Below are 24614 nucleotides of genomic sequence, written 5' to 3'. Positions count from 1 at the left end.
GGTCTGTATATCTGCTGGGGGAGAAGGCCGTACATACAGACATGCATATATGTACTGGTTATACATGTAGTTATATCGGATGCAGCGATACATGGGGAAACAAGGAAAGTATATAGTATCAACTGATCACTACGTGTAACCGGGGTTTTGTATCTGCTCCCCTGATTTGTAAGCGCTGTGGAAGATTAGTATATATTTACGTGCGTATCTACACTATACATGTATGAAGGCCATATATGTAGTGCAGTGATAGTACACAGCGCAGACGTACAGGAAGGGGAGGTTGTACATATATGTACAGGAGTTGTATATACTGTATGTGCACAGGGGGCATGCATATAGTTACATTAATATATATAGACTGTGTATACATTGTATATATGAGGGGCCGTGTGTATACTGTAAGTGTATACATGTATGTGTGTGGAGGCAGTGTATATACTACATATAGGTGTAGAAAAAAAATTATATATATATAGGCCAGCTATACTGTATATAAAGGTGTAGGCTGTGTGTGTGTGTCAGCCATGTATATCGTTTATAGGTCGAGGATATAGGTAGGCGGTCGTGTCCATACTGCATATTGGGGGGGGGGGGTGTATATAGGTGGAGGAAATAGATAGGGGCTGTGTATATGGGTGGATATAGGTGATGGGGTGTATATACTGTATATAGGTGGGGCCATGTATATAGATGGAGGCCGTGTATATACACTGTATATAGGTGGTGACTGTCTATTGGTGGAGAATATAGGGTGTACATACTGTGTATAGGTTGGGGCTATGTATATAGGTGGAGGGCATAGGTGGGGGCCATGTATATAGGTGGAGGGCATGTATATACTGTATACAGGTGGGTGGCATTATTATAGGTGGAGGATATAGATAGGGACGTGTATATACTGTATATAGGGGGCGTGTATATAGGTAGAGGATATATGTGGGGTCATGTATATAGGTGGAGGGCATAGGTGGGGGCCGTGTATATACTGTATATAGGTGGGGTGCCAGGTATATAGGTGGAGAATATATGTGGGGCCATTTATATACTGTATATAGGTGGGGGCCATGTATATGGGTGGAGGACATAGGTGGGGGCCATGAATATAGGTGGAGGACATAGGTGGGGGCCATGAATATAGGTGGAGGACATAGGTGGGGGCCATGTATATAGGTGGAGGACATGTATATAGGTGGAGGATATAGATGGGGCTGTGTAGATACTGTATATGGGTGGGGGCCATGTATATAGGTGGAGGATTTATGTGGGGTCATGTATATACTGTATATAGCTAGGGGCGATGTATATAGGTGGAATATATATGTGGGGTCATGTATATAGGTGGAGGATATATGTGGGGTTGTGTATATAGGTCGGGCCATGTATATAGGTGGGGGTCATGTATATGGGTGGAAGATATAGATGGGGCCATGTGTATACTGTATATAGGTGGAGGATATAGATGGGGGCTGTGTATATACTGTCTATAGGTGGGGCCATGTATATAAGGGGAGGATACAGATGGGGCCGTGTGTATACTGAACATAGGTGGGGGGGCCATGAATATAGGTGGAGAATATAGATGGGGGCCGTGTGTATTCTGTATATAGGTGGAGGATAGATGTGGTAGCCATGTATATAGGTGTGGGCCGTGTATATACTGTATATAGGTGGAGGATATAGGTCTAGAGCTCGCAGTTACCCAGCAGCAGCAGTTTGACCTCCCGCGCCGCCTTCTCTCCGTCCTCCCGCAGGTTCTTGTCGATGATCTTGGATCTCTCAGCCGCCGCTTTGTCCTCAGCGCTCACCGTACAGCCCATGGCGGCGATATGTCGCGACAACGCCAAACGTCCCGATAGAGCGTTAGACCGAGAGCCTCGGGCTCCGCCGCGACTCCCGTGCACCTCCACCCCAGCGATAGCCGCGATATCCCCTGCGACACAGAGAGAAGAGCCCGAGCCCCGACAGAGTAAGACACAAGTGAGGGGACGCCCTGCCAAGAGCGCGCCCACCGGAGCCCCGCCCCGCCCACAGGCACCGCCCACCGGTGAGCCGTTATGTGAGGAGGAGGAGCCGTGAGCCGGGTCCTGTGCCCGGAATGTACCGGAGAAGGGTCTCCACGGAAACCGCCAGTGCCGGAGCTCACACCGGCAGGAGAGGACGGGCCTCATTCATCAAAAGAAGACCTGGCCTTGTTTCCCATAGCAACCAATCAGAGCTCGGCTTTCACAACTTGAACCTCAGGGTAAAGTGAAAGCTGCGCGCTGATTGGTTGCCATGGGCAACAAAGAAAGGCCTTTTTTTTAAGACACTCTATAATTGAGGCTGCTGCAGCACCTCATTGTGGAGAGCGGCTGCTGGAGGGGCTTTCACATGTGGTGGTCAGATTATGGGGGTTTCACACAGTTTCTTTCCTCAGCAGCAAAAAGCGCAGTTTGTGAATGAGGCTGGCTTCAAGCAGGCGTAGGCGCATTTGTGCGCGCATGAGCGTAGCGTTTTTGCAGACTTCCAGGGGGACCTTTATTGCACAAATACGCAGAAAAATACAGCGTGTTCAATTTATTTTTTTTGTGACTGAAATGTGCGCACAAAATACAGAAATCCGAATGAACTTATTGAAATCAATGGAGTCTATTCTCTGCGTATTCCGTGCGCAAATACGTCTTGTGTGAAGGCACAGGAAAAAATTGTGACATCTTTTATATATATATTTTTCTCTCCCGTGTTTCCCTATGGCGCCTCCTTTTTATCGCATTGCAAAGCACAGACTTGCGATTTTCGTGTGATGCGTTTTTTTCAACATTAGAAAAGTCCAATTAAATTCACGCGAGAAAATCGCGAGCGGCAGCGGTGTTATTGCAAGAAAAGTAGGAGCGATGCTCAAAAATCATGGGAAAAAAGACGAGATTTTCTCGCAGCGTTACCGCGAACGCCCGTGTGCAGCCGGCCTGAGGGTTCGTTCGCATGGCCGTGTGCAGCTTTGGGCCATGAGATATGGACCAATCTCACTGCGAGCTCTATGCTGATTTCTGGCGCACATACGTTTTGCTTACGCCCGTGTATCATCTATTTTTCACGTGCACAAAAGCTGAACACATGACGGCCGAAATGATCTCACTTTTTTGTTTTCACTATCTCCAGGCAACGTGTAAAACCCCGCAGTGTACACGCATGTAACGTTCGTGTTTGCTGCGTTTTTTCTATGCTCCCGTAGACTTTCATGGGAGATTTTGGTCCGTGACTTCGGACTATAATACAGCAGGACTTGCTTCGATTTTTAGTTTTTACACATAACATCGGTCCGCATAAAAACATCGCAGGTCTGAATGCGCCAATTTACTTCAATCGATCCATATTCAGTTAGTAGATAAATACGGACAGCCCATGGAAAAAAAATGCGCCTGTGCGAATGGGGCCTTAGTCTTAGCTCAGGTGTGACACTTGATTATTGGGTATTTCTTAGGTACTCGATGTCGGATGCCGACGCTGTGTTTATCGTTTTTTTTTGCGCCATTTTTCCTTTGTGTCTGAATATTATGAACAAATAAGGAATCGCAGCACGTTTTTCAGGCTGCAGCACCGCTAGAGCTGAACTTGTGAGACATACAGAAGGTACAGACTCGGGGGGTTGGTCACTTAGTCAGGCCGCCTGCATTTTTCCACAGCGGATTTCCGCCGCGGGAGAACGCTAAAGTGACGGTGATTTTCCGTGATTAGCCTATCATTAATGATATATTTAGACACAGAGACAGATCGCTTCCTGTATACAGAATTCAATCACTCTGGAGAACCTACCAAAAAATATTTGATATTAAAAATTAACTTTTATTGATCAATAAAAGTTAATAATTTTTAATAACAAATATTTTTTTGGTAGGTTCTCTGCAGTGATTAAAATATCATTAATGATCGGTTCATCGCGGCTGAACCGCCACAGGGAAATGAGGGAGAAAAAAAAAGGGAAGGGGGGACCAATGCGCCGACAGCCCCCCTCCCCCCTGCCTACCATATTGGAGGCCCCAAAAAAACAGGGGGCAGTTGAAGTGCCAGGCGTCACATCTACCATGTAATGAAGCTGTAAGCTCCTCCATCCACTTTATGGACACACTGCACTAAGGAAGGCAGCACAGAGGATTGCCAGTGTGTCGGGATACAAGAATAGGCCGCATTAACCACATGTTTGTGCATGTATCTGCGGTACGTGCGTAGGGGAAGATTTAGGCCGCCTGCACACGGGCGGAAATCCCCCGTGGGATTTCCGCTACTGAAAGTTTGCATAGGAGTGCATTACAATACGCACTCCTATGCAGACGGCCGCGGTTTGGCCGCGCGAAATCTCGCACGGCAAACAAACCGCGGCATGTCCTATTTTTGTGCGGGGCACGCACTCACCCGGCCGCCGGCTCCGGTCTGCGCATGCGCCGGCTGCGCCGCAGCCGGCACATGAAATAGCCGGGGCCGCCAGGCGCGGGTGAGTACGCGCTCGTCTCTGCAGGCGCTCGGGTTGGGTCCCACGGCGAGAATTCTCGCTGCCGGATCCGACCCGCTCGTCTGCAGGCGGCCTAAGCCTGGGTTCCCACACAGCGGAATCCCTGCGGAAATCTCGCGGTTTGGCCGCAGCGAAAAACCGCGAGATTTCCGCCGGGAGAAGCGCTGCTTCAAAACCCACGGCACTTAGCCACGGGTTTTGAAGCTGCTCGGCCGCTCGCTCTTCCGCTGCGGCCGGCGCTCCCATAGAGGAGAGCGCGGCCGCAGCAGAGGAGGAAAAAGAATGAGCATGCTGCGGCCGGCTAATCCGCGCCGCAGTGCCAGCTTTGCCGCAGCGGATTTGCCGTTCCGTGTGGACGAGATTTCTGAGAAATTTCGTCCACATGGTCGGCTAATCCCGGTATTAGCAGCCGCAGGCAGATTTGCTGGGGCGAAATTTCGGACGGAATTTCCGCGGCAAATCCACCCTGTGTGAACCCAGCCTAAAAGTGGCCTGGAATTTAATGGGAAGGTTTGGAAAAGGTATAAAATGCGGGGTAAAACGTTCACTTTATATATTGGCCAATGTCCAAACCACGTATGTAAGTCCCTGGACCATCCGGTCAAGTCTTCTCGGATATTCCGAAGAAGAGTAACGAAGTTCACTGTGGAGAGATCATCCAGATTTTTTGGAATCCACATCCCAAGTATTTCATGGCGTCATCTAAACTTAAAGGAGGAGGAGAGGGAGCCTTGAAGTGTTTGAGGTAATGAAATATTTAGAGCCTCTGATTTTTGGAGATTTATTTAAGCGGTTGGTGATCTGTTGGAATTTCCGACATTCCGCCATTAAACTTGGAAGGGCAGTGACAGGATTGGTTATGTAGAACAATAGATCGTCTGCTGCTATTGTGACTTCCCAATTATCAATCCACAGGCCTGTAATATTCGAGTCAGCTCTAATGGTTCTTAACAAAGGCTCCAAGGATGAAGCAAAAATGAGGGGGGAAAGTTGGCAGCCGTGCCGCGTACTGTTGCTTATGGAGAAGGGGGAAGAGAAGACCCCATTGACCTTGGTATGAGCAGTTGGAGTCAGGTACAGAGATTGAATGCAGGTCCTCATTAGCAGGCCAATATGCCTTAGGATTGCAAAAAGCAGGGGCCATACTACCCGGTCAAACACTTCCTTTGTTTCAGTGGATAGCAGGCAGAGAGGGATAAATGAATGTAATACTTGAATGGTCCTGGATAATTGTGGACCGGAGTATTATATCTCTGACCCCCGCCGAGTGGTATATACAGGGTTCCTCATGAAGAGAAAACAGCTCCCATCCTCCTCCTCATAGCATCCAGTGAGACCTCACAGTCGCCTCGACCTCTCACATCCATATCGTCTAGCCGCCAGCCGCCACCCTTGCCTTTGACATTTTTATTATTTTTACTGTTCACATTTTACAGGTTGAACTTCAGCCCCAAATAAACCGCTGCAGCATCACTTTACAGGAGGACGCTGCCACCTGCGTCACAGTCACCCCCAGGACGACCGTGTATTATAAAGGCTTAGGGGCCATCCACACTGGCACTTACATTTCTCGCATACCTGAAACGTACACGAATGTGAAAAAAAATGTGTAAAAGCGTCTGCATTTTAATCCATTTCTGCAAACTTTTCCCCCCCCTTATCACAAAGAACGTATACGTTAAGCAGATGGTAACATACAGCCATATCATAGAATCATAGACTGGTAGAGTTGGAAGGGACCTCCAGGGTCATCGGGTCAAACCCCCTGCTCAGTGCAGGATCACTAAGGCCTCATGTCCACGGGGAAAATCAGGCCCGCTCCGGATTCTCCATGGAGAATCCGTAGCGGGTCCCTCCTGCCCCGCGGACATGAGGGCTGAAAATCAGAATAAATAAGAATAAACTTACCTCCCGCCCGTTCCGGTTCTTCCCTTCGCCGCAGCGTCATCTTCTCTGCGTCGCGGCCGGATCTTCTTTATTCGGCCTGGCGGATGCGCAGGATGACGTCGGTGACGTGCCCCGCGCATGCGCCGTCCCAAAGAAAAAAGATCCGGCCGCGACGGAGAGAAGATGGCGCCTCGGCGAAGGGAAGAACCGGAGCGGGTGAGTAAATTCCTATTTTAGGTCACCCTATGGGATGCGGATCCGCGTGCAGGAGAAGAGTTAAAATCCGCTGCGGATTTTAATTCTTCTTTTGCCCGTGGACATGAGGCCTAAATCATCCCGGACAGATATTTGTCCAGCCTTTGTTTGAACACTTCCATTGAAGGAGAGCTCACCACCTCCCGTGGTAACCTGTTCCACTCATTGATCACCCTCCCCGTCTAATATCTAATCTGTATCTCCTCCCTTTCAGTTTCATCCCATTGCTTCTAGTCTTTCCTTGTGCAGATGAGAATAGGGCTGATCCCTCTGCACTGTGACAACCCTTCAGATATTTGTAGACAGCTATTAAGTCTCATCTCAGCCTTCTTTTTTGCAAGCTAAACATTCCCAGATCCTTTAACCATTCCTCATAGGACATTATTTGCAGACCGCTCACCATCTTGGTAGCTGTTCTCTGAACTTGCTCCAGTTTGTCTATGTCTTTTTTAAAGTGTGGTGCCCAGAGCTGGACACAGTATTCCAGATGAGGTCTGATTAAGGAAGAGTAGAGGGGCATAATTACCTCACAGGATCTAGACTCTATGCTTCTCTTAATACATCCCAGAATTGTGTTTGCCTTTTTGGCTGCTGTATCACACTGTTCACTCATGTTCAGTCTATGATCTATTAGTATACCCAAGTCTTCTTAACATGTGCTGCTTAGCCCAATTCCTCCCATTCTTTATGTGCTTTTTTCATTTTTCTAGGCCAGATGTAGGACTTTGCATTTCTCCTTGTTAAATACCATTAGGATTTTACCATTAAAATACCATTAGAAACATATGTTTTTCATTGACTGCAATGTTAACAATAAGTATACGTTTCCATGTTTTTTTTTTGTGGGACAGAAAAACATAGTGGACTATGTTTTTCAATCCAAAAAAACCGCGCGGAGACATATGCTGGGCAAATGTATGCATAGTTTGACTACATATAAACCATTATAGCCAATGGATCCATGAAAAACTGTATTTTCATCCACTTTTTTGGACCAAAACTGTTCATGTCACAGATGAACCTATGGGGTGGACGGCTCTTTATGCAGATGAGCCTGTTTCATTTTGGTCCAGTAAAAAAATAGAGTGATCTCAATCTACATGTTTGTTTTTCTAGCATCCATGTGAGCTACATTTTTTTTGCCCACCCCACTGACTTGACAAGGTGACTGTTTAAGAAATGGGACCATAATATAACATGCTGCAGGCAGCCAGTCTCACTATCCACCTAACATCTGGCTAGGCCTCTGGGAAGCCATTCTTTCTCAATCTGCTTATTGAGGCTAAATCCACACACCCGTATGTGAGCTGACCTGAGATTCTCGGGCACAACTCGCATTGGAAAGCACGTCTGCAGCGGTAGAGTCAGTTACATGTTTCAACCAAATTCTGGCCTGTCCGAAAAGCCCCTAAGCCCACGTTCTCATTGTCCATCTTAAACACACTAGTCTCTCACTATTGGCTGCACCTCTTTCCCGCACTTCAGACAGCCAGTCTCACTATCCACCTAACATCTGGCTAGGCCTCTGGGCAGCCATTCTTTCTCAATCTGCTTATTGAGACTAAATCCACACACCCGTATGTGAGCTGACCTGAGATTCTCGGGCACAACTCGCATTGGACAGCACGTCTGCAGCGGCAGATTCAGCTACATGTTTCGGCCAAATTCTGGCCTGTGTGAAAAGCCCCTAAGCGCGTATTCTCACATTTTTTAATGCGATTTTTAATTGTGTAAGAACCGCAATTAAAGACCACCACAAAAACACCATGTGCAATCGCGGCCATAGGGTTCGTTTACACGGGCGTTTTTGCGCCACATATTGATTTCAATTGGTTCGCTCACATGTGCTTTTTTCATTTGATGTTCAATCGTGTTAAAAAATACGTGACAAGTCCTATTTTGTTGCATATTACGCACCACAATAGACCATTGAAGTGAATGAGCAGGTGCAAATATGCAGGGAAGGCACAGGAAAAATGCATAATAGCAGAGAAAATCAGTGGGCCCTTTGCATATATTTTCCATGCGTAAATTCGCAGCGCATTTGCACGCTCAAAAACCCACATGAGCGGGGGAAAAGCGCAGCCTTATGTGAGTGTCGACTGCGTAAATATGCAGTGGATTTACGTGACCGAAACTTCAAATACGCCCGTGTGAATGAGCCCTTAGGGTGGGATTATTCCGAAAGGCACAACTGAATCTGCTGCTGCAGATTTCTCCTCTATACCCTGCATGTATATGTACGTGAGTTTTTTGGTGCAGAATTTTCTGTCTTTCCATGCGTCTTGCGGAAGAATTCTGCACTGTGTGAAAGCACTATTAGGGCTCCTTTCCACTGGCGATATTGCTGCGAAAAAAATCGCAATGTTAAAATCGCATCGCAATGCTGCAAAATTGCAAGCTTTTGCGTTGCGATGCAAGAATCTGTTTTGCCATTGCACTGTATGGGCGACAGAAAAATGCAAAACGCTGAAACAATCCTCCTGCTGCGATTTTTAATCCTCACATCGCAGCTTGCCCTTAAACATCGCTAGTGGAAAGGCTGTCATAGAACAACATGTGTGGGACTTTCCTGCGAAAGCTCACACTGTCGCATCGCACTGAAAACGTGCGATTACCTCGCCAGTGGAAAGGAGCCCTTAGGGCTCCCACACACTTGCGTTTGCGTTTTTTGTTAACCCGATTGTCAATGGGACTTTCTAATGTTAAAAACGCAACGCCCCTGTCACCCCTTGTCAAGGGGATTCTCAAGATCTGGGGGACATTCGCATCAAAGCTAGGTCTAGCAACAGTACCGGGCCCTCTTACACCACTACTGGCCAACCCTCAATTCCCAGCAACTAGAAGCATTATATCGATACTATCCCTCCCTAGTCATCCAATACCGAGAGTCAGAGATGTACTGACCCAAAATGGAATGAAGTCCCTGACGGAGATTCACGGGAACTCCATCCCACACCCGGGAGCCTGGCTGAGATACCTTCAAGTTAGGGAGTTTGTGGGGTCCCTGGCGCCTGAGGGGTGTGGTAGTAAGCAGTTGACGCCGTTTGAGCACCTGTGCATGTCCTCGGCTCCTACCGAGCATGGAATATCAACTATTTACAAGTTGCTGCTGACAAAGGAGACGGGGGACGAACCACCCAGTTACACAGCCCAGTGGGAATCAGAACTGGGCAGAAGCCCAACGAGGGCAGATTGGCAGAGAGCGTTCCTTCTATGCCACAAAAGTTCCAGATTTGGGAGACTCCAGGAGCAAAACTATAAGGTCCTATCCAGGTGGTATTGGACACCGTCGAGACTGCATCAACTCGATAAACAAATACCCCCAACCTGTTGGAGGTGCCAGAAAGGCTCTGGGACAATGTCGCACATTTGGTGGGACTGCCCTCCAGTTAGAGAACTCTGGTATAATATACAAAACATTATACAACGAGATGACCAGGTCGGCGGTGTCCCTGACAGCTGAAATGACCCTGCTCCTGATGCTCCCCGGACCTATAGCCAAAGTCAAGGCGGACTTATTGAGGATGGTGATACTGGCGACTAGGATGTCTGTCCCTGGGCTGTGGAGATCCACGACCCCTCCCACTAGAATAGTTTGGGCTGAGAAACTGAACCTCCTTATGAGGTATGAAGAGGAGGGGGCTGATTGCGAGCAGGAACGACTGTACTCCCACAATTTCTGGAGCCCTTGGATCGCAATGAGAGACTCAGACCAATTCAAAAAATGGCTGGAAACAGGTCGGTTAGGTTGATAACAACCTTTAGGAGCGGGTAAGCGAGGCTGATATTTTTCCCGTACCCCCCCTTCCCCTACCCCCGCTTCACCTCTCCCCTCATCCCCCCCCTCACCCCCCCCAGTTATGTTCATGATTTGTTATAATCTTACATTGTGTAGTTCCCAATTTCTGATACGAGACACAAGAGATTAAGCTATACAATCTAGTTTATGCCATAAGTATTATGAAACCAAGGTATGTTGATTGTTGTGCTTATACGGACACATGTTGATATCAACGATGTTGTGCAATGTCTATATAATACTTTTCTTTGAAAACCAATAAAAAACGATTGAACCAAAAAACGCAACGCACCAAAAATGCAAGTGTGTGGGAGCCCTTAGGGTTTAGTAGCCTTAGTCTTTGGGCAGTCAGTCTCTACTGGACCTCTCGTTAAAAAGGAACTGCCGGAGCCGAAAAACCCAGGGTGTAGGCGGGAGGCAGGCATGACGGGGTTAACGGGGAGTGAAAGGGTTAATTGTAGAAAGCTGGGAGTAAGAGAAGGAGGGGTGAGTGGGGAGAGAAAAGAGCGGCAAGAAAGAGGAAGGGGAGGGGTTAAAATTCAAAGAGGAGCAGTTGGAGCCGAGACGTGGAAGAGTGAAGAAGCAAGAAGAACAGCGACGACCAGACCAAGAGGGAAGAAAAAGGTAAAAAGGTGAAGAGGGAAGACCGGGAAGAAAAGGAGAAGACTAGGAAGGGAGAAGAGGGAAGACCAAGAAAGGTGAAGAGGGAAGACCAAGAAAGGTGAAGAGAGAAGACCAGGAGCCGGGAAGAGGCAGCGGGAAGTGAGAAGAGAAGCCATAGAAGAGGAGCGGAATATCGGCGGGGAGAGAAGAAAGGCAGCGGGGCGAAGACTGTAGAAGAAAGTCCCGACGTCCACTTACCGGGTGAGGAAATGGAAGAGATGCTGAGGAGGATCCGGGCTGAAGCGGAGGAGAGGGACCTCACCTGGCTGGTGAGGCTGATTGATGGACCCGCGGGAGAGGCTGCGCCGGCCCCGGCTGCAGCTCCGATGTTTCCAATGCCGGAGGAAAGCGGGAGAAGACCGAGGAGGGCTCGGGTGCCGGTCAGGTTGAGCCCGGAGCAGGCGCCTGCTCGGCGGCGCCGCGTGCGGAGCCCCTCCCCCGCCCCACCACGAGATGTTCCTCCTGCAACCCCTACGGGCAGGGGAAGGAGGCCGGGGGGGGCGGCTGCACGCCGGAACATCAGAGCAGCTCCGGATGTAAGGGAGCAGGAGAGGGCGAATGTGCAGCAAACAGCGGCAGCATCGGAGAGGAGGCAGGGAGCGGGGGGAGGTGCACCCGGACATGTGCCGGTCGGGGCACCCGCCAGACGCAGCAACAGGCCAGACAATGGGGGCAGCAGACAGCGCCCCATCAGGCAACAGCAGGCCGAAGATGGGGGCAGCAGGCAGCGCCCCAGCATCACAGAGGCGGCCAAGCGCGTATCGGCGCCACGAAAAGCGGCTGGGACCAGAACAGAGCGGTTTCAGCCAGGAGGAGAGCTACCAGCAGCAAGGATCGACGACCCGGAGGACGATGAGAGTCAGCAGCAGGACGTGGGAGCAGCGGCTGGTGGGTACACAGCCCCCTCGCAGCCAGGTGAGAGATCTATGTCGGTATTGTCCAATGCGCTCAGCCAGGTGGCGCGTACGGGAGTTAGGTCAGGGGCGCAAGCAGGCGGTGGCGCAGCGACGCTTAACGTGCCGGGCGGGGGCGATATGGGAGCGTTGCTGGGTGTGTTGTGTGGGTTACTTATGCGTCAGGGGGGGGAGGGAGTAGGGCAAGCCACGCCGCCTGTGGCGGCGGACATAGCGCCGTGTAGAGCGTCATCCAGCGTCACGAGCGGCCCAAGCGGGAGCTCGTCTGGGGGGACTGGGGGTGAACAGGCGGTGTGGGGAGCCATAGAACAGCCCTCCCCTTCAGTGGTGTCAGCATGGAGCTCGGACATAGGCTCGCAGGGGGACAGGAGACAGGCAGCAAGCGGGGGTGCGGGCGTTAACCAGTCAGTAACGGTAGCGGTGCAGACGGAAAAAGATGGGGACGGGGTTAGATTGGATGATAGAGCCAGGGGGGAGGTGTACGTCTGCTTCGAGGGCCCCCTGGGGGCCCATCTGAAGAAAGAAGTTAGAGAGAAAATATGGAGGGATGAATATGTCGAAATATTCTCCCTCCTCCCCTTGGAGAAATTTAACCTTGACAAGGGGAAGAGAACCGAATTCAAAAAGGAGGAAGAGGAGAAGCGGAGGTGGCGTCTGATCCCACAGACGTTCACTAACTGGCTCCAAGCGTTCGCCATTCTGGCAAGCGTGATTGGGGAAAAAGCGCCGGAAAATTGTTCCGGCCTTTTTTGCTACCTAGACTCGATTGGCGAAGCCTATCGGGTTTACGGTGGACAGACCTGGCTGCGATACGACGAGCAGTTCAGGCAACGTAAGGCGGTGCGTCCCTCCATTCGGTGGGACCAAAAAGATATCGGGCTGTGGCTGAGGGTGATGGCCCCGGCACGGCTAGGACATCCCTTTCAAGGAGGCGCCGGGTCTTCGGGCTCGGCCTCTACTTCCGGATCAGGACAAGGAGGGCAGGCTGGAGGGAATCGGCCCGGATTTTGTTGGCAATTCAATGAAGGCCAATGTAAATTCGGGGCGACATGCAAGTTCAAACATGCATGTTCCCATTGTAGCGCCCAGTCCCACGGGGCGGTCAGATGTTTCAAAAAAGGTCGGGGTAGAGGTGCAGGGGGTGTTCCAAAAAGGGATGACCCCAGTGAGGGTGGCAGAGATGGCACCCTTTCTAAATAAATATCCAGATAGGGAAAAGGCGGAATTACTGTTGAACGGTTTTTTAGACGGTTTTGTTATCCCACCCCCGGCTCACGCGGTCCCCTTTTCGGTTAAAAATTTGCGTTCGGCGCGGGAGCACCCGGGGGTGGTGGGGAAGAAGCTCGCGAAGGAAGTGAGGCTAGGCCGCATGGCCGGCCCCTTTTCCGAACCCCCTGTTCCAGATTTGGTGGTGTCGCCACTTGGCGTGGTGCCGAAAAAAGAGCCGAATGAGTTTCGGCTAATTCACCACCTATCCTATCCAAAAGGGTCCTCGGTGAATGACGGAATTGACCCTGACATTTGTTCAGTAGTTTATACGTCATTCGATGCGGCCGTTCGGTGGGTTAGAAAATACGGTAGGGGGGCTTTGTTGGCAAAGGTCGATATTGAATCGGCCTTTCGCCTACTGCCGGTGGCACCTGAGAGCATTAGACTACTGGGGTGTTTTTGGGACGGAGAATTCTTCGCGGATCGCTGTTTGCCTATGGGATGTTCCATCTCATGCGCATACTTCGAGGCCTTTAGCACATTCCTCGAATGGGTGGTAAGGGATACCGCGGCAGTACAATCGGTCATCCATTATCTGGATGACTTCTTGTGCGTTGGTCCCGGGGGGTCGCCACTTTGTGCGACCCTACTGGGTACGGTCCAGTGGGTGGCAGAGCGGTTTGGTGTACCGCTGGCCCCGGAAAAAACGGAGGGCCCCACAACCTGCCTTAGTTTTTTGGGCATTTCCATCGATACAGATGCAATGGAGTGCCGACTGCCGGAAAATAAATTGCGCGATTTGCAGGGGGAGGTGCAGTTTGCGCGTTCCGCCAAAAAAGTCACGTTGCGACGTTTGCAATCCTTGCTGGGCAAGCTTAACTTTGCCTGCAGAATCATGCCTATGGGCCGGGTCTTCTGCAGGCGGATGGCGGCAGCGACGGCAGGGGTGAGCGCTCCCCATCATTTTATTAGGTTAGGATCAGGACACAAAAACGATCTGGCGGTTTGGGACGCTTTTTTGAAGCGTTACAACGGCAGGTCGGTTATGATGGCCGAAGTCAGCGAAAACGCAGACTGGGAGCTGTTCACGGACGCAGCTGGGGGGGCAGGTTTTGGGGCCTATTTTCAGGGCAAGTGGTGTGTTGGCGAATGGCCAGAACAGTGGAAGCGAGAGGGCCTGGTTCGGAACCTGGTGCTATTGGAGCTATTTCCAATAGTTGTAGCGGTGGCGCTTTGGGGGGCTCACTTTCGGGATCGAAAGGTGAGGTTTCACTGCGACAACTTGGGGGTTGTGCAGGTCATCAATAATATGACGGCCTCATCTCCCCCAGTTGTTAATTTATTGCGGCACTTAGTACTTGAAGCGCTGGCACTGAACATCTGGATAGTAGCGGTTCACGTTCCAGGAGTCCATAATTCAACTGCGGATGCTCTCTCTCGCTTTCAGTGGGAGCGGTTCCGGACGCTGGCGCCGGGAGCGGAGCAGACGGGGAGGCGGTGCCCTCAACAGCTCTGGAACGTGGTAAGCGAGCAGTGGGGGACTTGATTTCACAATCACTGGCTCGGGGGACGAGAGCGGCGTATAGCGCTGCGTGGACGGAGTGGGAGGATTGGATGGATCAATGTGGGGGGGCTTATTCGACGGATGATAGGGTAGGAATGTTATTGAGTTGGTTGGGAAGGGGTTCCAGGGAAGGGTGGACACTGGGGCGGGTTAACAGGTTTATGGCCGGGGTAGCATTTGGGTGTAAACTAAAAGGGGTAGTAGACGTGACAAAAAACTTTATTGTAAGACAGGCGTTAAAGGGTTTTAGGAGAGGGAAGGGGCGGCCAGATACGAGAAGGCCAGTGTCTTTTGGCATCTTAGAAAGGTTGGGGGGGGCCATAGACTTGGTTTGCGGGGAAAATTTTGAGCGTTTGTTGTTTAAAGCGGTTTTTTCCCTGGCGTTTTTTGGGGCTTTTCGGGTGGGAGAATTAGTTTCACCAAGCAAGGCGGTAGGGGGAGGAGTGCAGAGGGAGGACGTTAGGTTGGTGAAAGATCGACTGGAAATTTTTGTGCGACGGTCTAAGACAGATCAGGAGGGGAGGGGACAACTGGTACGGTTGGGAAAGGTCGCAGGGGCTGTTATGTGCCCGATTAGAGCTTTCAATAACTATAGTCAAGTTGCAGGGGGGGGTAGCGGTCCATTGTTTCGACACCGGGACGGGCAATTTTTGTCGCGTTTCCAATTCACGGCGGTTTTTAAGAGAGCGTTAGAGGAGGCGGGTTTTGATAGCTCGCAGTTTGGGTCCCATTCCTTCAGAATCGGGGCAGCGACGGAGGCCACGGTTCAGGGTATGGACGAGCAGGCGGTGAGAAGGATAGGGCGTTGGGATTCGGCACGATTTAGGTCATATGTACGACCACACCTGTTATAATTAAGAGTTGTAAGGTATTTAAAGAAATTAATATAAAAAAAAAAAAAAAAAAAAAAAAAAAAAAAAAAAAAAAAAATATATACATATAAAAAATATATAAATAAATAAAAATAAAAATAAAAAAAATAAAAAAATTTTTTTTTTTAATAATAAAAAAGTGGATTTATTTGTCTGTGATTGGTTCTGTTTTGTTTTCTTTCAGGTTGTCCTCAAGCTTTAGTGTGGATATTAGGACACTCTTTTGTTTTTTGGGGGGCTGAGCGGGCTAGGGTTAGGTCTAACGGGAGACAGCTTCGGTTTGCTAGGAGTGAGGCGTTACTCAGGTGGATTGGGATTAGGGGGATGCTGTGGGGTAGGGTGATAGAAGAAGTGGAAAGAGGAATAGAGTTGGATAGAGTGCCGGACGTACTGGTCCTGCACGCCGGGGGGAATGATTTGGGGCAGAGACCGTTTAGAGACTTATCTAGGGACATTAGGTATGACATACTTAGATTGATGTCGTCATACCCGGGATTAAAAATAGTCTGGTCGGAGATAGTCCCCAGAAAAACGTGGAGGGGGGTGAGATCAATTAAGGGGTTAGACAAAGCCAGAATCAAATTGAACAGGGAAGTTTCACGCTTCGTTGGGCAGCGAGGGGGTTTGGCCATTAGGCATATTGATTTGGAACGGGGTATAGGCAACTACTGGAGGTCGGATGGGGTCCATCTGAACGAGATAGGGACAGATTTATGGATGGAGGGGATTCAGGAAGGAATCGAGCGAGCGTTGTTGTTGTGGCGGGCGGCGCAGGCTTGAGGGGGTCAAGCCGTGCTGGCAGTGGAGGGGTCCCGTGGAGTCAGAAAGTGGGGGTAGTAGGGGGTAACAGGGAGCTGGATAGCTTCCGTTCCCCTCGGTAAACTGTTTGTTAGAACTGTCGCCTATGGGAGTAGCAAGGCGGTGCCTTGCAGTGGTTTTGGGATGGGTTAGCCAGGTTATGGCTAGCCGTCCTCAGGGTCCGGATGAGGCGACCTGAGACGAAGTGGAGAGTGCCGGGCCCCCGTGTCTGTCGACTTGCGGCCGGGGCACTTGTAGGGAAGTAGTGTTGCCCGAGTCCGCCATGCGACGGGTGACAGGCACAACTACTTCCAGTTTTTCTGGTAAGGCGACAGTCCGGGGGTAGGGCTCCATGGGATCCCTTCCCAGGTTATCTGCGGTTAAAAATTGGTTATTTTACTGTTGATGTTTGTTGTTTAAATAAATGTGGCTGCTGTGGCCATTAATTAATCCAATATTGGTGTTGCGTGGTTTGTAAGGTATGGAGGTAAAGGGAGGTGGGGATAGGTCACAGTGCCCGGCGACTCCGTAATACCCTAGTCAAGGAACTGCCGGAGCCGAAAAACCCAGGGTGTAGGCGGGAGGCAGGCATGACGGGGTTAACGGGGAGTGAAAGGGTTAATTGTAGAAAGCTGGGAGTAAGAGAAGGAGGGGTGAGTGGGGAGAGAAAAGAGCGGCAAGAAAGAGGAAGGGGAGGGGTTAAAATTCAAAGAGGAGCAGTTGGAGCCGAGACGTGGAAGAGTCCCACCCGCCCGCCCTGGAAGATAGGGGTTGGGGAAGGGGGGGGGGCAAACTGTCATGGCAGCAGGGGGATGGAGGGGTCCCGTGGAGTCAGAAAGTGGGGGTAGTAGGGGGTAACAGGGAGCTGGATAGCTTCCGTTCCCCTCGGTAAACTGTTTGTTAGAACTGTCGCCTATGGGAGTAGCAAGGCGGTGCCTTGCAGTGGTTTTGGGATGGGTTAGCCAGGTTATGGCTAGCCGTCCTCAGGGTCCGGATGAGGCGACCTGAGACGAAGTGGAGAGTGCCGGGCCCCCGTGTCTGTCGACTTGCGGCCGGGGCACTTGTAGGGAAGTAGTGTTGCCCGAGTCCGCCATGCGACGGGTGACAGGCACAACTACTTCCAGTTTTTCTGGTAAGGCGACAGTCCGGGGGTAGGGCTCCATGGGATCCCTTCCCAGGTTATCTGCGGTTAAAAATTGGTTATTTTACTGTTGATGTTTGTTGTTTAAATAAATGTGGCTGCTGTGGCCATTAATTAATCCAATATTGGTGTTGCGTGGTTTGTAAGGTATGGAGGTAAAGGGAGGTGGGGATAGGTCACAGTGCCCGGCGACTCCGTAATACCCTAGTCAGGAACCTGTAACCTCGGAACTGCACCATACACTAAGTTATTGGTGTTCTACGGGGAGATGGGAAATGTCTTTTTTCATACTTATCCATTCCGCTCTTTCCGCGGTGTCCGTCGGTGAAGTCTGTTCCCGGTTCGAAAATCTCACTCTTTTAAGACTGCTGTACGTATAATCCCCCACAGAAGCCACCGAGAGAGTGTGCCTGCACAGCATTCTGAAAAGTCAGATTTTCAGACTTCCCCAGCGGACACCACAGGAACGTGGAGCGGATGGGCATTAAAAAGTGGAAGAGGACACGCACCAAGCGGGAACCCTGAGAGCTGCGGGAAATGTCTGATAAAAGGGAGTGATACCAGGTATTCGATTATCTCGCATAGCACCTGCATTGTCATATACAGGAGTGTTGGCTTGTTATGTGGAGTTCAAGGTCATGTGATTCTTTATACCAGTGGTGGCGAACCTATGGCACGCGTGCCAGAGACGGGACGCAGAGCCCTCCCTGCTGACACTCGTCGCCGTCAGACGATCACCACGTTAGTGAATATCGGCTATGTGCTACTGGGGGGCAGCTGCGGGGGGAGGGGGGGTCACTGTGCTACTGGGGGGCAGCTGCGGGGGGTGTGTGTCACTGTGCTACTGGGGGGGGGGCGCTGTGGCGTGTCACTGTGCTACTGAGGGGACGCTGCGGGGGGTCACTGTGCTACTGGAGGCCCGCTGTGGGGTATCACTGTGCTACTGGGAGGCTGCTGTGGTGTGTCACTATGCTACTAGGAGGCTGCTGTGGGGTGTCACTGTGCTACTGGGGGGGGGGGGGAGGAGCTGTGGGGGTTCACTGTGCTACTGGGGAGCCGCTGCGGGCGGGTCACTGTGCTACTAGGGGGCCGTTGCGGGGGGGGGGGGGTCACTGTGCTACTGGGCAGGGTGCTGCAGAGGGTCACTGTGCTACTGGGGGGGTCACTGTGGGGTGTCACTGTGCTACTGGGGGGGGGTCGCTCTGGGGTGTCACTGTGCTACCAGGGGGTCGCTGTGGGGTGTCACTGTGGGATGTCACTGTGATACTGGGGGGCCGCTGCGGGGGATCACTGTGATACTCGGGGGCCGCTGTGGGGGTCACTGATACTGGGGGACCGCTGCGGGGGGTCACTGATACCGGGGGGCCGCTGCGGGGGGTCACTGTTTTACTGGGGGCCGCTGTGGGGGGGAGGATGTCACTGTGATACTGGGGGCTGCTGTGGGGGTGTGACTGTGATACTGGGGGCCGCTGTGGGGGGGTCACAATTTCTGCTAGCGGGGGGTCACTATTATACCAGGGGCTGCTGTGGGATGTCACTAATATTGCTGGGCCGCTGCGGGGTAATTATTATCGCTGGGGGCGGGCTCACTATTATCACTGGGGCTGCTGGAGGTGGTCACTATTATCGCTCGGACCGCTGGGGGGTCACTATTATCGATCGGGCCGTGGGGGTCACTATCGCTGGGGTATGTTTACATGTGGCAGAAATGGGCAGGGCTGTTTCAGAATAGACAGGGTGCAGATTTTTGGATGCGGAAATGCTCCATAGAAATATCCGCTGAGGACATTCTGCAGTATTTCCGCGTCCAAAAAGCAGTCAAAATCTGCACCCTGTCTATTTTGAAGCGACCCTGTCCTTTTTAGAACGATGGGGGTAAAATCATACGTGGTGATAAGCCCCGCCCCCTAACGTGTTGGCACTTTGCAGTAAATAAGTGGGTTTTGGGTTGCAGTTTGGGCACTCAGTCTCTAAAAGGTTCGCCATCCCTGCTTTATACTGATGTTACGTGAACGCGTGTTAGGCCGCCTGCACATGAACGGGTCAGATTCCGCATGGGGGAGTCCACAGCAGAATCTGACCCTGTGCCCGGCCGGCATTCATGCGTACCTGTCATTTTCTCTTTTCATCTGTACTGCGGATGGTCGCGCCAAGCTGCCGTCAGTCATGCACAGTACAAATTTATATATTTTTTAAATGTCTATTATTTCCGCGCCGTCGCTGGGCAATGACACGGAATTTGTGACCTGTCCGCAGTGTCAATAGAAGCTATCCGTTCGGTCACCACACGAAAATGGACCATGCTGCGATTTTTCCTCCGCTTGCAGAAGCCGCAATTGGTTTCCGTGAGTGTGCAGGAAGAATCAATTTCCCATAGCATGCTATAAACGGCTTTTGCTGCGGATCCGCGGTGTGGACACCGACCGCAAATTCTGCAATGCAAATTAGTTCGTGTGCAGGCGGCCTTACTCCATACAGGATTTATCTGGTATACTTTCAGATTCAATTCCTCAAGAAATCTCCACTTGCTGTCAGTGAATGGGAACATTATAGTTTATGTTCAGAGGCTCAAAGCCTGCCTTGACGTAGCCATGCTCTCCTGTCTTGGACTTTCTTATGAGGGGGCTCTGTGTGGGGATCATTCACCTGCTCACAGCCCTCCCTTCTGTATACAGCTCCTAATGTGTATGTCAGATATGTGACTCATTTCCTGTTATGTTCTCCTACTGTGCAGACTATCATCTTCCACAAGCATCATACCCCCACATGTAACAATCACTGCGCCGAAAAACAGGTGGCGCTGCATGAAACCTCAGTGACCCACATGTGGTGAATTCTACGATTCACGCGATGAGCAGATGCTACATTGTTGTCGCTCTGGATTTCTATGAACAGATTTATTGTTGTATTTTGAAAAATTCTAAAACTTTTTAATGTATCATTTGTGCTTCAATCCATAATTTTCAAATGTCTGTGATTGCTTGCAGTGAATGGAAACGTTCTTGATTATACCAAAGGGTTCATTCACACCCAATTGATTTTCCACTATCCCCTGATAACATGCATAAAAACGCAGTGAATATGCCCTCACCTGCTGCATTTTTCATAATTCCATCGACTTTAGGCCTCCCTCACACAGGCGCTTTTTACCACAATTAGCACGGCGCTTTCAGCGCAGCACTAATAGCGGTATAGCGTTCCCATTGTTTTCAATGGGAGCCGCTCAGACTGTCGCTCGATCACAGCGATTTTCAGCGCCGTGATTTTCAAGTGGTGTCTGTTCTATTTTTAAGGCATTTAGCGCTCCTCATTAATGTAGTAGTGCTAGACGCCGGCGTCAGTGGCAGCATTACTGTGGCCGAAACGCTTACCGCAACACCTGTGTGAGGGAGACCTTAATAGGTGAATTTGGTCTGTAAATACCGACAGAAATAGGTCATGCTGCCTTTTTTATGCAAATGATGGGTCTGTGAAAAAACGCTCATCTGAATATACCAGTGATGTGAGTGGTTTTTTTTTTGCACCAATGTTCTATGCCAGGCGGGGAAAAGAAAGTCACATTTGCATGTAGATGCGAATTTCATGTGAGTGAAATGCGATTTTTCTATTTTTTCTAATGAAAAATGTGATTGTTCTCAGAGAGAGAAACCAAGAAATCTTGTAGATATGATACCTTTTAATGACTAACAAAAATACATGCTCTTATTGCAAGCTTTTGGATCCTTTCAGGATCCTGCCTCAGGCATAATGAAACAGATTTGGATGGGACGTATATAAATACAAATGTTCACACATGAAAAGGCACAGAAATCAGAGACTAATTTTTACTTAAAATAATACCAGACAAGATGAGCAGAGGAATAAATACTTAATCAGTCCACTGGCAAGGAATGTGACAGTTTTATGATCTCTACATTGGTCACAGCCCTTTTTTAAAATCTTCCCTTCAGACCTGCACATAAGGAAGATGAAACAATACTGCCTATTGGATGGCAGCATTCCTTCAAATCAATGTATGACTTTTTACCAAATCTTTAAAACAATCATTGGGAAAAGCACCTCATCTCGGTGTCTTCCCCGGGGAGAGACAATACCATCCCGCGCCCCATTCCCACACACATCCCGGGCGTCCTACGCAAGGACACCCCTCTTGACCTCCTTTAGACCTCTCATATTCTCTACTGATGCAAGAACCCCAGTCCAAGTTTCATTCCATTTTTGAGGTTATCAAAAATGATAATGTAATGTAAGGAGCTGCAAGACCTGCTCACATGTACTGACCACAGACAGTATACAGATCCCCAACACACAGCAGGACTATAAGATCCCAGGGACATTCACATGTTCCATGTCCAATGTTGTGTACCTGATCCGGTGCAGTGAATGTCCTGTTTGGGGGCTGTAGATCGGGGACACAGGGCAAAAACTGAGAGCCAGGATGAGGTTTGATTGCCACATAATTAGAAAGGGAAAGACAGTTACCTGTAGCAAAACATTTTTCTAGTCATGGACACAAAAAGGAACAGATGAGTGTTATCATACTGAAGGGCAATATCAAGTAACAGCGTCACAGAAGAATTTGGAAGTATAAATTTATGACCGTTTTTGATACCCTCAAGAATGGAATGAACCTCGGAGAGGGGTATTTGCCTTAGTGGAGCATATGAAAGGTCTGAAGGAGGTCAAGGGGGGGGGGGGGTGTCCTTGGGGAGGTTGCCTGGAGGGTTTATCCGAAAGCTTGCAATAAGATCATGTATTTTTGTTAGCCATTAAAAGGTATCATATCTACAGGATTACTTGGTTTCCCTTACTGAGAACAATCACATTTTGCTCTACTGGCTAGCACAGTACCAAACACAAATGGAACTGAAACATCTTCTGAAAAAAACTGGCACAGCTGGGCAGCAGCATTTTCTTTTTAAACAGATGCAAGAAGGAACATTTAATTCCCAAAGGACTTTGCCCAAGGAATCCCATTTTGCACACCTATAATATTTATGCATAATGTCTCTGCTAAAGGAGTTCTAGGAGATTGTGGAACCTCCTTATAACGTCTTCAACAGCACCAAGAAAAAGGCCGTTATGGAGATGCAAGCTTTAAAGGGGTTCTGACTAGAGATGAGCGAATGTACTCGTTTCGAGTAATTACTCGATCGAGCACCGCGATTTTCAAGTACTTCCGTACTCGGGTGAAAAGATTCGGGGGGTGGGCGGAGAAAGGTGTGGCGGAGTGGGGGGTAGCAGCGGGGAACAGGGGGGAGCTCTCTCTCCCTCTCCCCCCCCACTCCCTGCTGCAACCCCCCACTCACCCACGGCGCCCCCCGAATCTTTTCACCCAAGTACGGAAGTACTTGAAAATCGCGGCGCTCGGGTGAAAAAGGGCCGGGTCCGAGTAGGTTCGCTCATCTCTAGTTCTGACACGAATAAGATTTTTATGCTTTCGCAGCCACTGTTCCCTGGTCTGCCTAATGGACACAGGGAACCAGCGATTAATGGCATGCTAAAGCATAAAAACCTTATACTTACCTTTTTTCCTGTTGTTGTGCAGTGGGGGTCATTTCTCAGCAGGCTCTCTTCTTCCTCCGACGAGCCTGGAGTGGCCGCCCCCCTCCGGGATTGCGCGCATGCACAGAAGACAGGTGCCCTCTGACAGGAGTCAGGATGGGCCGCCTCTCCACTGCGCACGCGCAGAACTCAGGAGTTCAGCCAGGATGAACGGGCCGCCCACAGCAAGCACTGCTTGTGACGTGGCGCACGTCCGTTCACCTCGGAAGTGGCTGACGGACAGAGCAGAGCAGGAAGCGGTCATTTTGACCACTCCAGCTCTTCTTCTAGAAGCCACAGAAGAAGATGCCCGACGGAGGGGATATGGCTGACGATCGGTCCTGGCCAAGCAAGGTAAGTAAAAAATTTTATGTCAGAACCCCTTTAAGGAAGACACTTACAGGGGACTGAGAATGCAACACTATTACACAATACTACGGTGCTGCCTAATTAAGAACAAGGAAAAGAATCTCCAGAAACTTCGACTCAGAGCAGACCTGTACCCAAACACTGATCAGGAACACGCTGAGTCCAGCAGGATGGAACAGAACCGTCAACTGGACAGGGACACAGGTAAAATCAGCTGTGTTATCAATCTGTCATCTCACAACCCCACTGAGGTGGAGCTCAGTGTCCTCTCCAGGGGACTTTCATTCTGCCCTACTAAAATGTTTGTTAAAACAGAACTCTGCAGTGACATGGAGGAATATTTCAGGAGACTAAGACTGAAAGAGTTCTTCCATAACACAGAGGACACAGGACTTTTAAGTACTCAAACAGAGGAGAAACTTGGAGCCAAGAAGAAGTCTGATTGGTCACCCCCTCCTGGCCGCAGCCCCACTTTGGATAAATATATAGATTCCTTTAGACATAAGGTGCAATCTACTATACTGGACAAGCAGAAAAAGGAAGCTTTTAATATCAATATGCAGGAAAAAAGGTCCAACTATGCACTCAAAAGCAAGGAGATTACCATTAAACCGTCAGATAAGGATGGTGCTATAGTCCTCATGAATATATCAGACTACACGACAGAAGCAGACAGATGACGGACACCAGATACTACACCAAACTGGATCAAGACCCACTCAATATGTGAAGGAATTGAGAAGGGTCATCAGAAGCCTGTCTGTGAGCTCCACAAAACTTTTGGACTTGATACTGGAGAACCCCAGGGTTGGAATTTTCTATATGCTTTCCAAACTACACAAAGCTGGCAACCCAGGGAGGCCAATTATCTCAGGTGTGGGAACCCTCACTAAAAAAATCCCAGAATGGGTAGAAGATGTCCTCAAACCACTGGTGAGGTATACAATCAGCTACTTGCAATATACCACGGACCTACTGAACAAACTATCAACTGTAGCTCCCCTCCCCGATGGTGCCATCCTGGCCACCATGGATGTGGAGTTCTTATACTCTAACATCCAACACAAAGATGGATTAACCGCCTGCCAGGCACATCTTGAGGCCACT

General features: G+C 50.0%; 2 protein-coding genes across 2 annotated transcripts in view; one reads left to right on the top strand and one right to left on the bottom strand.

Moving 5' to 3' along the window:
- Positions 1-2004, bottom strand: part of GNAI2 (G protein subunit alpha i2) — a 37816-nt gene extending 35812 nt beyond the window's left edge. Inside the window, exon 1 of the mRNA XM_066596875.1 lies at positions 1703-2004. Within this exon, the coding sequence (XP_066452972.1) occupies positions 1703-1820 (118 nt within the window). The 5' untranslated portion in view covers positions 1821-2004. The remainder of the gene's footprint in view (positions 1-1702) is intronic.
- A 9301-nt stretch (positions 2005-11305) lies between these two features.
- Positions 11306-24187, top strand: LOC136620237 (uncharacterized). Its single transcript, XM_066594943.1, has 4 exons — positions 11306-12011; positions 14667-15112; positions 23430-23492; positions 23594-24187. The coding sequence occupies exons 1-4, from the start codon at positions 11306-11308 to the stop codon at positions 24185-24187; spliced, it is 1809 nt and encodes a 602-aa protein (XP_066451040.1).
- The last annotated feature ends 427 nt before the right edge of the window (positions 24188-24614 follow it).

Source organism: Eleutherodactylus coqui, chromosome 3 (assembly GCF_035609145.1).
Source record: "Eleutherodactylus coqui strain aEleCoq1 chromosome 3, aEleCoq1.hap1, whole genome shotgun sequence".
Taxonomy (NCBI): domain Eukaryota; kingdom Metazoa; phylum Chordata; class Amphibia; order Anura; family Eleutherodactylidae; genus Eleutherodactylus; species Eleutherodactylus coqui.
This window is presented reverse-complemented; position numbering and strand designations above follow the sequence as displayed.

Bases quoted from the DNA above. Each gene is read 5' to 3' on its own strand.
- LOC136620237 (XM_066594943.1), top strand. From the start codon at position 11,306: ATGGAAGAGATGCTGAGGAGGATCCGGGCTGAAGCGGAGGAGAGGGAC. The intron at 12,012-14,666 runs GTGAGAGATCTA...TCTCGCTTTCAG, and splicing joins CACAGCCCCCTCGCAGCCAG to TGGGAGCGGTTCCGGACGCT. The intron at 15,113-23,429 runs GTTTGCGGGGAA...CTCTTCTTCTAG, and splicing joins TGGGGGGGGCCATAGACTTG to AAGCCACAGAAGAAGATGCC.